General features: G+C 40.2%; 1 protein-coding gene across 2 annotated transcripts in view; it reads left to right on the forward strand.

Moving 5' to 3' along the window:
• The window catches only part of SEPHS1 (selenophosphate synthetase 1), a 71,540-nt gene that overhangs the window by 32,897 nt on the left and 25,319 nt on the right, over nucleotides 1–13,324 (forward strand). For both annotated transcript variants that reach the window (XM_033958624.1, XM_033958623.1), the window contains exons 7-8: nucleotides 7,611–7,710; nucleotides 11,029–11,241. In XM_033958624.1, the coding sequence (XP_033814515.1) occupies nucleotides 7,611–7,710; nucleotides 11,029–11,241 (313 nt within the window). The remainder of the gene's footprint in view (nucleotides 1–7,610; nucleotides 7,711–11,028; nucleotides 11,242–13,324) is intronic.

The raw sequence follows: 13,324 nt of genomic DNA on the forward strand, positions 1-13,324 counted from the left end.
TGATCTGAAATTATAATAGAATCAATTGCTGCTTTTAAAACACGCTGCGCTATATTATTAGAAACAAATATATAATCAATTCGTGAAAAAGATTTATGAACCTGAGAACAAAAAGAAAATTCCTGATCATTAAAATGAAGAATTCGCTATATATCTATTAAATCACAAGATGTTATCAAATTATCTAAGCCTAATGATTTCATAACTTTACTTGGTTTTTTATCCAAAATCGGATCCATTACAGCATTGAAATCCCCTGCTACTATTAAATTAGATGTAGCCAGTGGTAAGAGCAATTGTTGAATTTGTTTAAAAAACTCCATTTGATTCGTATTAGGAGCATACAAATTGAATAAGTTCAGGGTTGTATTTCCCAGGACCATCTCGATATGTACCCATCTACCTAAGGGGTCATAATTAATTAATTTAAAATCTGCATTACATTTTTTGTTTATTAGAACAGCCACTCCAGCTTTTTTCTTTAAAGCCGGTGCAAATAAACATTTAGAAATCCAACCTCCAGATAATTTTTTTGATTCAATTTCCGAAAGATGGGTTTCTTGAATGAAGTAAATGTCCGCATTTTGATTTTTAAGGAACGATAATAATTTCTTCTTCTTAATAGGATGATTTAAACCATTGACATTCAGCGAATACATTTTTATATCCATCTGATTAATAATTATATTTTAACCAATATTCTATGATAATTTACACGATTATCTCCTAGCACATTCATTAATAATTCATGTTCTATCCCACCCATTATTTTCCCTCCCCTCCCACCCATTATCATATTCTGATTTGGAACACGCATTGGTCATGCAAAACCTACATCTCCATCTCCAGGCAACTAATAATTCATTATATTATTACTAAAAAAAAACACATTTCAAATTCAATATATTCTTTATACTTCCACCCTTATATAATTGGAATTTATATCCATTTAATCTATAATATTTTATAAATTTACTAAGAATTATATATATTATATATATCTAATTTATAAAATTAAAATCAATATCATGCATACATATAATATTATACTCTTCATAAATAAACATATTACAATATAGCTATATTTTTCAATATATATTTATATAGATCTTCATATAAATTATATATATTCATTTTATATAAATATATATATATTAATTTTAATAAAATTTCAAATCAATCATTTTCATATATCATCTTCATAATAAATTAATTTGAATAATTAGTTGAATAAAATATACATTTTATATCAATAAATAAGTTTTATAATAAATTTATATTTTATTAATTATCAAACAATCAGTTACTTATTTTCTTATTTTTCATTATCATTTAATATGTCTGAATAATTGATTCAAATAAAAATTTTATTTTCGATATCTATTTTATTAATTAATCTTGTCAATAATCAAATTATTTCCTTGTATATATTTCATAAACTTATAATTTTCTTATACAAATTTGAAATATTGTTTTTATAATAAATTAATATATTTCATTTTTTATTCTTATTTTCAATATATCAATAATAAAATTTTCCTATAAATATTTTTAATGATAATTTCTTTGTAAATCATTTCATTATTCCTTAATCATAATAAGTTAATATGCTATATGATTGAATAAATTTTCTATTTTGTTTAAAACATGTAATTTATATAAATTTTAAATTTTTTTTTATATATATATATTTTTTTTTTTATTTATTTATTTATTTTTTTTTTATATTAATATTAATGATTGTGGATGCTAATATTTTATTAATAATTAATTTAATAAAATACTATTATATTATTGCATCCACTATATCAATAAATATGAATTATTTTTCCAGTTAATACCTTTTATTATATCTTAATTTTTATTTATATTTTTTTTTTATTAATACTCTTCTTTATTTTCCCTTTTTTCCATCTTCTTTCTTCTTTCTTCTTTCTTCTTTCTTCTTTCTTCAACTGAATTGTTCTGTTTTTTATGTAAACTTAGGTTCTTTTTGTGTCAGAAATTCTTTCAGTTTTTCCGGGTCTTGAAAGTATATGGATTTATTTCCACTGGATATTCTCATAGTGGATGGATAATATAATCCATATATGTATCCTTTTTCTTTCAGCTGCTGTCTGTATGTAAGGAATTGTTTTCTTATGTTTGCTGTATATTTAGCAAAATCTGGTACTAAAATCAGTTTTGATCCTTTATAATTCAAGTTTTTATTTGCTTTTGCCATTTTTAATATTTCTTGAGCTTGTTGATATCTTAATACCTTGAATATCAAAGGTCTTGGAGCAGTCTGATTTACTGGCTTTCTTGTTGGAATTCTGTGGGCTCTTTCAATTTCTAACGGCCATTTTGAATTGAGCTGAAGCAGTTTAGGTAAAAGATTTTCCAGGAATAACACAGGATCTTCCCCTTCAATATTTTCAGCCAGCCCCAAAATTCTGATGTTCTTTCTTTTTCCTCGGTTTTCCATGTCCACCATTTGATTTTTTAAAGCTGTTACTTCTTTTTTATCTTTGTTATATTCCTGTGTGAAGGAATCAAACCTCTCCATTTTTTCTTCCAGCACTGTCATTCTCAGTCTCTCAGTTTGGATCTCTTGTTTCATAATAAGAAGTTCTTCTTTGACTTCAGATATTTTGTTGGCGTTTTCAGTCAGCATTAATTTTATTTTGAACAATTCTGTCATAATGTCTGACTTTTCAGTGAGTTCTTCAGTCTCCATCGGGAACGGCACACTCGATGGTGACAGAGGAGTAACTTTTGTTCTTTTTGCAGAGATACCCGATGTCGAAGGTTTTTCAGCTTTCCCCTGCTTCATATTCGCTATCTCCGACGTTGTTTTATGTGTTTTTAATCGCGATTCAAAAAAGTAGAAGTTTTATTTTTATTCCGTTTGTTGCCTGGATACGGGAGCGCTGCAGTTAGGCTGCCATATCGTGCGCGCTCCAAACCACGCCCCCCAAGAGTGGAAATCTTAAATTTGCATTGAAATTGGCAACCAATGGAAAGAAGATAACACTGGAAAAATATGCTTAAATCTGGGAGTTTTGGTAACCGGGCATGCTGCAGAGTTTTGTGCCACCCGCAATGATTTCAAGGCAAATACTGAAAGACCCATTAACAACGCATTAAATGGTCAAAATGTGGAGACAAGAAGCTCTCCAATATCATCCAAAAATTAGCTGGTGTCAAAAGGTGTAATATTTAATGACAGCAGATAACATAAGAAAGAGAGAAAAAGTTTTGCTCTGATTTTGAGTCTTGCCAGTGAACCAGGAATGTTCTTGATCCTGCCTGGGAGCTATCAGCTTCTGCCGAGTTTTCTTTGTAGCAAAGCCAATGGAAGATTATGGAGAAAAAGACTTCTTAATAGTCATTTCTTCATTTTGCCTTCAGACCAGTACAGATAAAATGGGTATGTGCTATCATAAAACCTGTAGTTCACAGTCTATCTGCTGACAGGACATCACCCTATAAGGAATCTATGCAGCCCTGAACCAGCCAGTATTTCTCAGTCTCCAGCAGATGGTAGGTGAGTAGCTGTGCAGCCTAGTTCTGGTCTGGAAAGATCATTTAGGGCTTATATTCTTTTAATTAGGGTGTGCCGGAGATGACTTGATGAAAAAAATTGAAGGAGACTGAGCTGTTTGCTGGTATGGCTTGGATTGATTGGGTTAGTCCTAGGAGCCTAGATGCACAAACTATTTCCTTTCTCTCCTTCACATTTGCAGCATCTTTCCTCCCCTCTCACCTATCCTCTTGTGCAGTATCTTTCTAGTCCTCCCTCCCATCCCTTGTGAAGCAGATATTTCACAGTTTCATATATTTGTTAGTCTTGGTTGTTTTCATGCTACTGGATTTTTGATTGGGGATCAGTTCTTCCTTCGTGCTTTGTCAATAGAAATACTGGCTGGTTCATGGCTGCATGGATTCCTTAGAAGGGGATATCATAGAACCAGTAATTCTCAGTCTCCATCTGCTAGCAGGAGAGCCCATATCTACTCATCTGGACTGGTCTGGAGGGATTCAAAGAAAGAAAATTTAGTAGGTAAGATCTAATTTCTCCTCCCTTTTCATGGGTGTGTACATTGATTGTGCAGGGCATTTTCAATTTGCAGGGAGTGTGTGGCACAGTGGTTAAAGCTACAACCTCAGCAGCCTGGTGTTGTGGGTTCAAACCCATGCTGTTCCTTGTGACCCTGGACAAGACACTTAATCCCCCATTGTCCCAGGTATATTAGATAGACAGGGGAAAATGTTTGCGTACCTGAATAAATTCATGTAAACCATTCTGAGCTCCCTAGAACAGTAAAGAAAATTTGAATTAATAAATAAATAAATTTAAGATCTAGCCAAATTGCTGTGTCTGATATTCCACCTAGCTCCTTGGTATTCACTCTCAGTCCTCAAGGGATGCCAGTGAGTTTTCAGAATTCATTAGGGAGATCCTAGATGCCTGACCTGTTGCTGGCCCTTGAGGACTGGGATTAAATATCAATTACCTATCTGGTGTTAACTTTTTCCAAATTAATTTCAACAGATTGCATAATTTTGTAAGTATGCTGTGGGATATTATATATTATTCTAAGACAAGGAGGCAGCATATTTTCATATGTGGGTGACGTCATCCATGGAGCCCGGTACAGACAGAGCAAAAGTGTTCTGTCACTTTAAAAGACAGAACTCTCGAGACTTCCTGTACCACATATGCATCAATGCCTTCCTGCCTGATGTTGGCTTGTGGGACCATCAGTTCTTTGTTTTCCACGGAGCTAAGATGCTGTTTTTCTTGGCGTCTCTCCAAGCATGTCAAACTATTGACTTTTTGCCTTCCCATTTGAATTTTGTCTCATTATTTTACTTTTTATTTTGTTTTCTTTCATTCAGGTTAAAATTTTTTCATTTTTAACCAAACATTTGTTTGGGGCCTTCAGGTTCCTCTCAGCCTGTTTTCAGGCCAGAAACATCAATCCTTTTTCAGCTTAACATTCACTCGACCTCCCTCGTCCATTGAGTCCTTTGATCTTGCGTCAGCAATGTTTCCTCAATGTCAAGGGCCCCAAGCAGCTTCTGATGGTGCACTCTGTGTAATTGGATCATTTCAGCCACTGAAGCACATAGTTGGTGAACACTCTGATATTTCTTGCACCCTTTATTCTAAACTATAAAAGAGGTTGTTCAAAGCCAGACAAGTCCAATACAAAAAACATTTTCTGGATAAGGGTGGGGATAAATAAACAAAAAAAAAAAAACATTTCAGGACCACTGATATCGGCACTGAGAACATTGATTCCTCTGACAACTACTGCTTCATCTCCTTTGCCTCCATCAGGAAAAATCCATAAGAAAGTTAAGAAGCACAGACATCCTTCTCCCTCCAGGCATTCATCTTGAGCCGTCCCAAGCAACTACTCCATCAACACATTTGAAACATAGATGCACCATCTCTACAACTAGTGTCTCCTCAGAGGTGTGCATCAACATTGAGGTCACCAACTCCTCAAAACCCAGTGCAGTCTGTGCCATCTATACCGACTATAGTAGCGATACCAGCACCATCTTTACAAGACCAGATGAAATAGCTGGTACAAAAAGAATTGTCAGAGGTGCTGAAGCTTCCCACGGTGCAGGTACTACACATCACATGTCAGCCAAGTCTGAGCAGTATCCTCATCTAACATTGAAAGATTGGTCTTGGACTCCAATCCATTGATGCTATCTGTAGAGAAGGCCTGCACTTCCAGGGAGCTTAGTGTTTCCTCCCATATGAGGTGCTCATCAGGCCGACGTCGAGATAAATCTTGTTGACCATCCAGACATTCTCCTCATCAATACAGTCGATGTTCTCCACAATCTCGAAGCCCACCTCAACTTTCTCAATGCCCTTTCCAATGGTCACCATCACTGAGGATATACGACTCAGATCTGTCGAAGGATTCTTTCTCAGATTATTCAGGCCTCTCTGCTGAGGAATCTTATAGGATCCCATCATACCCATCTCCACTACCTCCTTGCAAAAGGTCTCCACCTTGTCTTGGAGGAAGGAGTGGCTTAGTGGTTAGAGCTACAGCCTCAGCACCCTGAGGTTGTGGGTTCAAACCCCACACTGCTCCTTGTGACCCTGGGCAAGTCACTCAATCCTCCATTGCCCCAGGTACATTAGATAGATTGTGAGCCTGCCAGGACAGATAGGAAAAATGCTTGAGTACCTGATTGTAAAACTTAGATAACCTTGATAGGTGATATATAAATACATAATTTTCTTAAAAAAAAATTTTTCAAGATTTATCAGGCAGATGGGCCATGCTCTCCCCATAAAAATGGAGTCTGAACAGAGCCAAGAGCTGAGTTGATGGATGATCTAGATAAAATAGCCGAGACTGTGTAAAATTATCATTTCACAATTTATTGAGAGAAACAATGCTTAGGAACTGGGAAACACAACTTCTAATTCCAGTAGCACCAAGGAAATTAGATACTTTTTTATATAGAGTCTAGTCCTGTCCAGGTTTTGACAAACCTCAGCTCCAGCATTAGTCATCTTTAACTCATCTCTTTCCAGCAGACCACTAAAACTTGTTAATTCCTTCTCTACAGTGTCGCTAAAATGTGGCTTTTCCTTTCTGAGCACACCGCCAAGACCCTCATTCACACTCTCATCACCTCTCGCCTAGATTACTGCAATGTGCTCTTCGCAGGTCTTCTGCTAAGCCATCTCTCTCCCCTTTAGTCTGTTCAGAATGCTGCTGCATGTCTCGCAATCCATGAGGGTCGTTATGTTCACGTTACCTCTCCTAAAGTTGCTTCACTGACTCCCTGTCTGTTTCCACAGACAGTTCAAAACTCCTCTTACTGACCTACAATTGCATTTACTCTGTGGCTTCTCAGTATCTCTCATCTCTCCATTGAGGATCTCTGTAAAGCAGCAACCTGGTCCTCAATTCGTACCACATCCCACTACTGTTTGGAGAATCATTCCAGACGGAATAGTTTGTTCGGTCAAGCAGTTCTACAAAATTTATTCTCCATCTAAAAGTCAACTTCCCTCTAACCCTTTTTGGCTTTACCAGGCTCGGATCTTGATCCTGGCAGCTAGGGTGTCCTTACATGTTCTTGCTTGTCCAAGGATAAACCAGTTACTTTCCTGTAACAAGTGTTATTCGAGAACAGCAGGCAGATATTATCATAACTCTCCCTCCTCCCCTAGTTGACTTCTTATCTTTCTTACTGAACTGATGGTCCCTCAAGCCAACATTGGGTGGGAAGGCACCGGCACATGCGCGGTACGGGCAGTTTTGAGACTTCTCAGTCTTTTAAAGTGACAGAACACTTTTGCACTATACGTACCAGGCTCTGTGGATGATGTCACCCACATGCCTGCTGTCCTTGGATAACACCTGTTACAGGTAAGTAACTATGCTTTCTCATATATATATATATATATATTCATTGCTTATTTAAAGTACATTGATGTAAAAAAAACTTTGCAAGGTAATAAATTGAAGTTAAAAAAATATAGTGGCACAAGAAGATTATATTGAAATTTAGCAACAAACTTCTTGTATGTTGCTAATATCCATAATAACTCCTGCACTTGCTTTGTGTTCCCACAGCCTGAAAAATGGAATAAAATCAAGCTGGTGGTAACCCAGGAAGATGTAGAACTAGCATATCAGGAGGCAATGATGAACATGGCCAGACTGAACAGAACAGGTAGGAAGAAATAGTTAAAGAAAACTTGTATTTTGATTCAAGTTAAGCAGTGCACTTTCTACATGATTGCTTCTCGTATGTAATCGGGCACCTGTCATTCATTTGTAGAGTCTGGATGTTTAGGAATTCTCAACATCCTTTAGAGGATTAGTGCATCTTGTTCTGCTATGACTTGAGGCCAGAGTTTAGGGAGCCTTTTTTCAGGAGTTTGGAAGGAAGAGGAAGGCCAAAGCACATTGGCTACCTTCTCATTTCTCAGCTAAAGTGTAAGCATGTTATATTATTTTATGTTACCGTCTTATATCTTGCCAAATCTTCCTAAGATAGAGTTCTAGGCAGGTTACAGATATTTTTAGTATTACATATGGCTTTACATATAATGCATTATGTTGATAAGATTGTTGATTTAGTACCATGTTTCCCTGAAAATAAGCCCTAGCTTGATTTTTGGGGTAGGTCTTAATATAAGCCCTACCCCCGAAAATAAGCCCTAGTCGCCAGCAGCAGCAACGCAGCAGAGGAACGCCCGGGAGATAGAAGGCCGTGAAGCAGCCTGTGTAGATTGCTGCTGACGCTGTTGTAAGGTATTCCTGTCTCGCGGTTCAGATAGGAGGGAGAGATGGGTTGGCGAGGGTGGGGGGTGCGCGGCGGGCGGATAGAAAGATGTTGCATGGGGGGATGGGAGGGATAGAAGTTGCAAGGGTTCTGCTGCACCAGGGGGATGGGAGGGAGGGAGATACTGCACAAGGGGATGGGTGAGAGAGAAGGAAAGATGCTGCACATGTTGGGGAGAGAAAGGAAATAGGAAGAATTGGGGTGGAGGACAGGAAGGAAGAGATGATCATTAAATGAAAAAAATAAGACATCCCCGAAAATAAGACGTAGTGCCTTTTTTGGGCCCCAAATTCATATAAGACTGTCTTATTTTCGGGGAAACACGGTACATTGAGTTACTTGTTATATTTTCATAAAAAACAGTAGGCTACAAAAGTATTTTCAGTGAACCAAAACCAAGAAGACAAGTAAATGCATGCTAAAGGTTTGATTTTGTATTTGGTTAAGTTGGGTTGGGTTTGGGCAGCAGCAGCATGAATCTTTATGTATAGGAGGCAGGGGAAATAGCCTTCCCTAGCACACCTGTTGCATGATGATCCTTGATCAAAAGCAACACAACATGAATCCCCTAGAACTTGGTACTGTACACTTATGCCTCTTAAGTCCTCTAGGTGTCACCATTGGATAGTATAGTAACACTAGTGTTTTAGCCCGTTACATTCGTTACAGTAATGGGTGCTAGAATAGCCCCACCAATACCCTGACCCTGACTCTGACCCCACCCATGCCCCACCTCTATCATGCTCGGACCCTGCCTCCCACTGATCCCAGTCCCACCACCTCACCTTTCACCATTTCCTTTGTACCCTTTTGGCCCTCTTGACAGGGTCTTTACTTACCCAAGGTGGCAGCAGCAGTCCTGACGTACCAACCTTTCCTCCCTCAGTGCCCCAAAGCAGCAGTGGTCCTACCATTTCCATCTCTCCCTTTCCCCCTTTCACACCCTCTACCATCTCTCTCTGACCCTGTTTCACCCCTTTTGCCATATTTCCCTTTTCTGTCCCCCTCTGTGCTTCCCCAAGACCATCTCTCTCTCCTGCCCCCTCCACACTCCCTGAAGTCTATCTCTCCCTATCCCCTACCATCTCTCCTGGTCCCCCTAGTAGCCCCTCTGTCCTTCTCATCCATCTGTCTCTGTCTTTCTCTCCTCACCTCCTGCCTCTGCGGAACTCTCGCAGCTCCTCCTCCTCCAGCCAGGCTTCAGCCATCTGCCACTGCGGCCTTCAGCCGCCCACAGCCGCCGCGGCCGACATCCATCTCGGGGGATTATCACGCATGCGCACTCCTACCTGCGGTGCCCTACAGCGCACGGAAAACGGGAGCACGCAGGTGAGAGTGCGCATGCGCGCTTAGGGCTTTATTATATTAGATAGTAGATGACAGCAAATAAAGACCTGTATGGACCATCCAGTCCAGTGGTTTCAAACTCGTAGCCTTGAGGCCCTCGGTCTGTTTATCATAATCAGAAAAGTAAAATATGTCTCTTTAGCGTGAGCGGACTGCTGGGCATGATGGACCTATGGTCTGACTCAGCAGAGGCAATGCTTATGTGCTTATATTAAGACTTAGCCAAAAGGAAAGATTTATAAACTAGAAAGAGTTTGACCTCATTCTTTAATAAGACATGAACTATTTTTTTTCTGAGGCCCTCCAGGTACCTACAAATCCCAAATGTGGCCCTGCAAAGGGTTTGAGTTTGAGACCACAGATTCAGTCTGTCCCACAAAATAAACTCATAGCATAAGGTATGATGTGATGTTACATATGCATACTTGATTGTCTGTCATTTTCAGAGCACAGACTGTAGAAGTGGTCTTGCTCTGCAACTACTGAATTTGTCATTGAAGCCCCACTCCAGCCCATCCAAATCTGTCCAGCCTTCCCAGCTCTGACCTTGTTATCCAACGTGCTGTCTTTTTTTTTTTCTGTCTCTACAGCATCCAAAAACCATGGGGTGTCAGTACTATAAGGGCAGCCCACATTCTGAAGTTCTAACTTGACAATTAAATAATAAGTCCTCTCTTTCAGCACAGTCTGTTGTCTTCATCTCCTGCAGGCGAGTTGTAAGAAGGCAGCGGATGGAGTTGGTGCATAGTATAAAGTAAAGTTCTGCCAGTATTTCAGAGATGCGCTCTTGTGGTTTTTTTTTTGGGGGGGGGGGTTTCAAATCTTTATTCATTTTAACATCAAGTGTACAATAAATATAACTCATCATAGTACATTATCACTTGAAAATTCCATAACAATACATTTCCAAAATTTTTTTTATCCCACCCCCCTCCCATATCCATACATACATATTATAATTCCTGTGTATTAATCAGTTAAAATATGCAAATAACTCTTTTGAGAGAAAAACTTCACTTGGACCTTGGGGCTTACTTATTTTTCTTGCTATCTTATCCTGATTCAATTTTGTATCTAAAGTAATGCAGCAGGTGAATGTTTGGGAAGTGCAGTTGGAGTTTGCCTTGTATGTGAGTTGAAGAACAGATCGTAAAGCCTTGTGGATAGATTGGAGTTTTCACGATAATTCTGATGCTTGTTAGAACCTGTTATTATAAGATCACTAACATGAATTTATGGTCTTTACTGAGGCAGAGATGTTTCTTCTGACAATTTACTTTTCCTGATGTTCACATACAGGACTATATCTCAATAAACAACACATGGCATTTAAAGCTTGGACCTTCTTTGTTTCAGCTGCTGGTCTCATGCATACGTTCAATGCACATGCGGCTACAGATATTACGGGATTCGGGATCTTGGGACATGCACAGAATCTAGCCAAGCAGCAGAGGAATGAAGTGTCCTTTGTTATCCATAACCTACCAGTCCTGGCCAAGATGGCTGCTGTTAGCAAAGCCTGTGGAAATATGTTTGGCCTCATGCATGGAACCTGTCCTGAAACATCAGGTAAGAACTGGCCTCCTGTACCAGTGAAACATGGCGCATGCCAGTTTTTCAGGTACAGATAGGGTCTCTAATAATCTTTAGTACTTAGGTTTGTCTTAGCCTCTCACTAATATCCCCACTCCCCCCTTCTTGGGTTCCATACACTGGCTGCAAGTAATACATGGGGTAGCCTTTGTCCCTTTAAGTATGTCACCTGTACAAAAACAATATCCAGTTTTAACTTTTTGTTCTCTTTGAACAAATAACATCTTTTTACCCCCTGAATTAAGATCTTTAGTATTTATTAAGTTCATCTTCAAATGTGGCTTTTCCTCATTGCTGAACTTCACAATCTAACTAAATTTATTTGGGACACGTAGCCAAAATCCCTTTCTAGCCCACTTATTATTATTAATTCTGTCTCCTCTCTCTTTCTGAAACCCCACCCAATCTTCTGACCCCCCTCTTCTAGCCCCTTTCCCACCTCCCTATCCTTGAACCTCCATGAGACTAGAGAATGACACGGTGACAAAATTCATCACTGTTCTTGTCCCCGCAGATAACTGTGGGAAACAATCCCTGTGTCAATCTATAGTGTCTATCTCAAACTCGGTCCTTCTACACCAGCATTCTTTAATACAAAGCTTGAGGGTCAATGGTTGTATCCATTCATACTCTGATTCTTCCCTCTCTCCTTAAAGAATGACATGGAGATCAGGGACAGGAACGGTGATGAATTTTGTCACCATGTCATTCTCTACATGAGACACCTAGCCCTCTCTTTTCCATGTAGTGGGAGCGATTTTTATTTTTCAGGCAATTCCCAGCATAATAGCATGCAAATTATCGTATTTTTCACTCCATAAGACGTACTTTTTTCCCCAAAAAATTGGTGGAAATAAGGGTGCGACTTAAGGAGCAAATAACCAAACCACCCCCCACCACCCCGGTTACCTTATTTTAATTTTGTGCCCTCCCTCGCTGGACACGGCTGCCTCTCTAGTGGCAGAGCAGTGCACAAGGCTGCGGCTGCTTCCTTTTCCCTTCTCTAGCGGCAGAGCGGCACACAAGGCTGCCATTCTCGCGGGAAGCAGCACGGGACCAGGCAGGCAGCCTTGTGAGCCGCTCTGCCGCTAGAGAAGGGAAGAGGAGTCAGCCAACCAGGCAGGCAGGCAGCCAGCCATGCACGCCGCTAGAGAGGTAGCTGGAGACAGCGATTCCTGCTTCCCACACGAGCAGCAGCTTCCCCACGGGCCAGGCACAAGCAGCAGCCATTGGAACCAGAAGCCGCTGAGAGTCCCGGCATAGTGGTGCAGCCCTGACAAGAGAGCAAGCGGATACTGCAACAGCAGTAGCTGGTTCCGGCCTCCTACTTTCCTCCCTCCCTTCCCCCATGGCAGTGCTGGGCGGCACATCCGGGCCTCAGCCGCCTCCACCGCCGCTCCTCTGACTCCCTTCGCGTTCGCCTCAGCCCCCGCAGCAGGCGGGACATGGAGGAATGGACCCATCAAGCTGCACCAGAGGAACTAAAATAAGGTATAGGGGAGAGTTCGGAGAGGGTACAGGGGTGCCCTGCCTGCCTACGTGGGGGTGGGGATGAGGTGTACAGGAGGAAGGTAATGAAGTTTGACATGGGGAGGGAAAGAGGCAGCAAAGAAATGCTGAAAGAGGAGGAATAATGCTGGAAAGGGGAGGAATAAAGATACAGAGATGTGTTATTAAATGGTACACATGGATAGTGAAGAAGAGAAGAAAGATTATGCACTTTGGGGGGCCTTGCCTGCCTGCTTGCCTCAGGGTGGGGGGCCCTGCCTATCACTAGGCCTGCCTGCCATGTGCCCTGTCCATGTCTACCACTAGACCACCAGAAGGGGGACAGGGTGCAGAGCCTGGCAGGGAGGGAAGACAGGGTGCAGAGCCTGGCAGGAAGAATTTGGTTCAGAATGTTTTTTTTCATGTTTTCCTCCTCTAAATCTAGGGTGCGTCTTATGGAGCAAAAAAATACGGTATATATATGTATGTTATTTGTACGGAGAATCGCCAGTAAAGAGCAGGAGGAACTGTGCCTGGCACTTGCTCAGAAGAGCAATCGCTAAGCATAGCT

The sequence above is a fragment of the Geotrypetes seraphini genome, chromosome 9 (assembly GCF_902459505.1).
Source record: "Geotrypetes seraphini chromosome 9, aGeoSer1.1, whole genome shotgun sequence".
Lineage (NCBI taxonomy): Eukaryota > Metazoa > Chordata > Amphibia > Gymnophiona > Dermophiidae > Geotrypetes > Geotrypetes seraphini.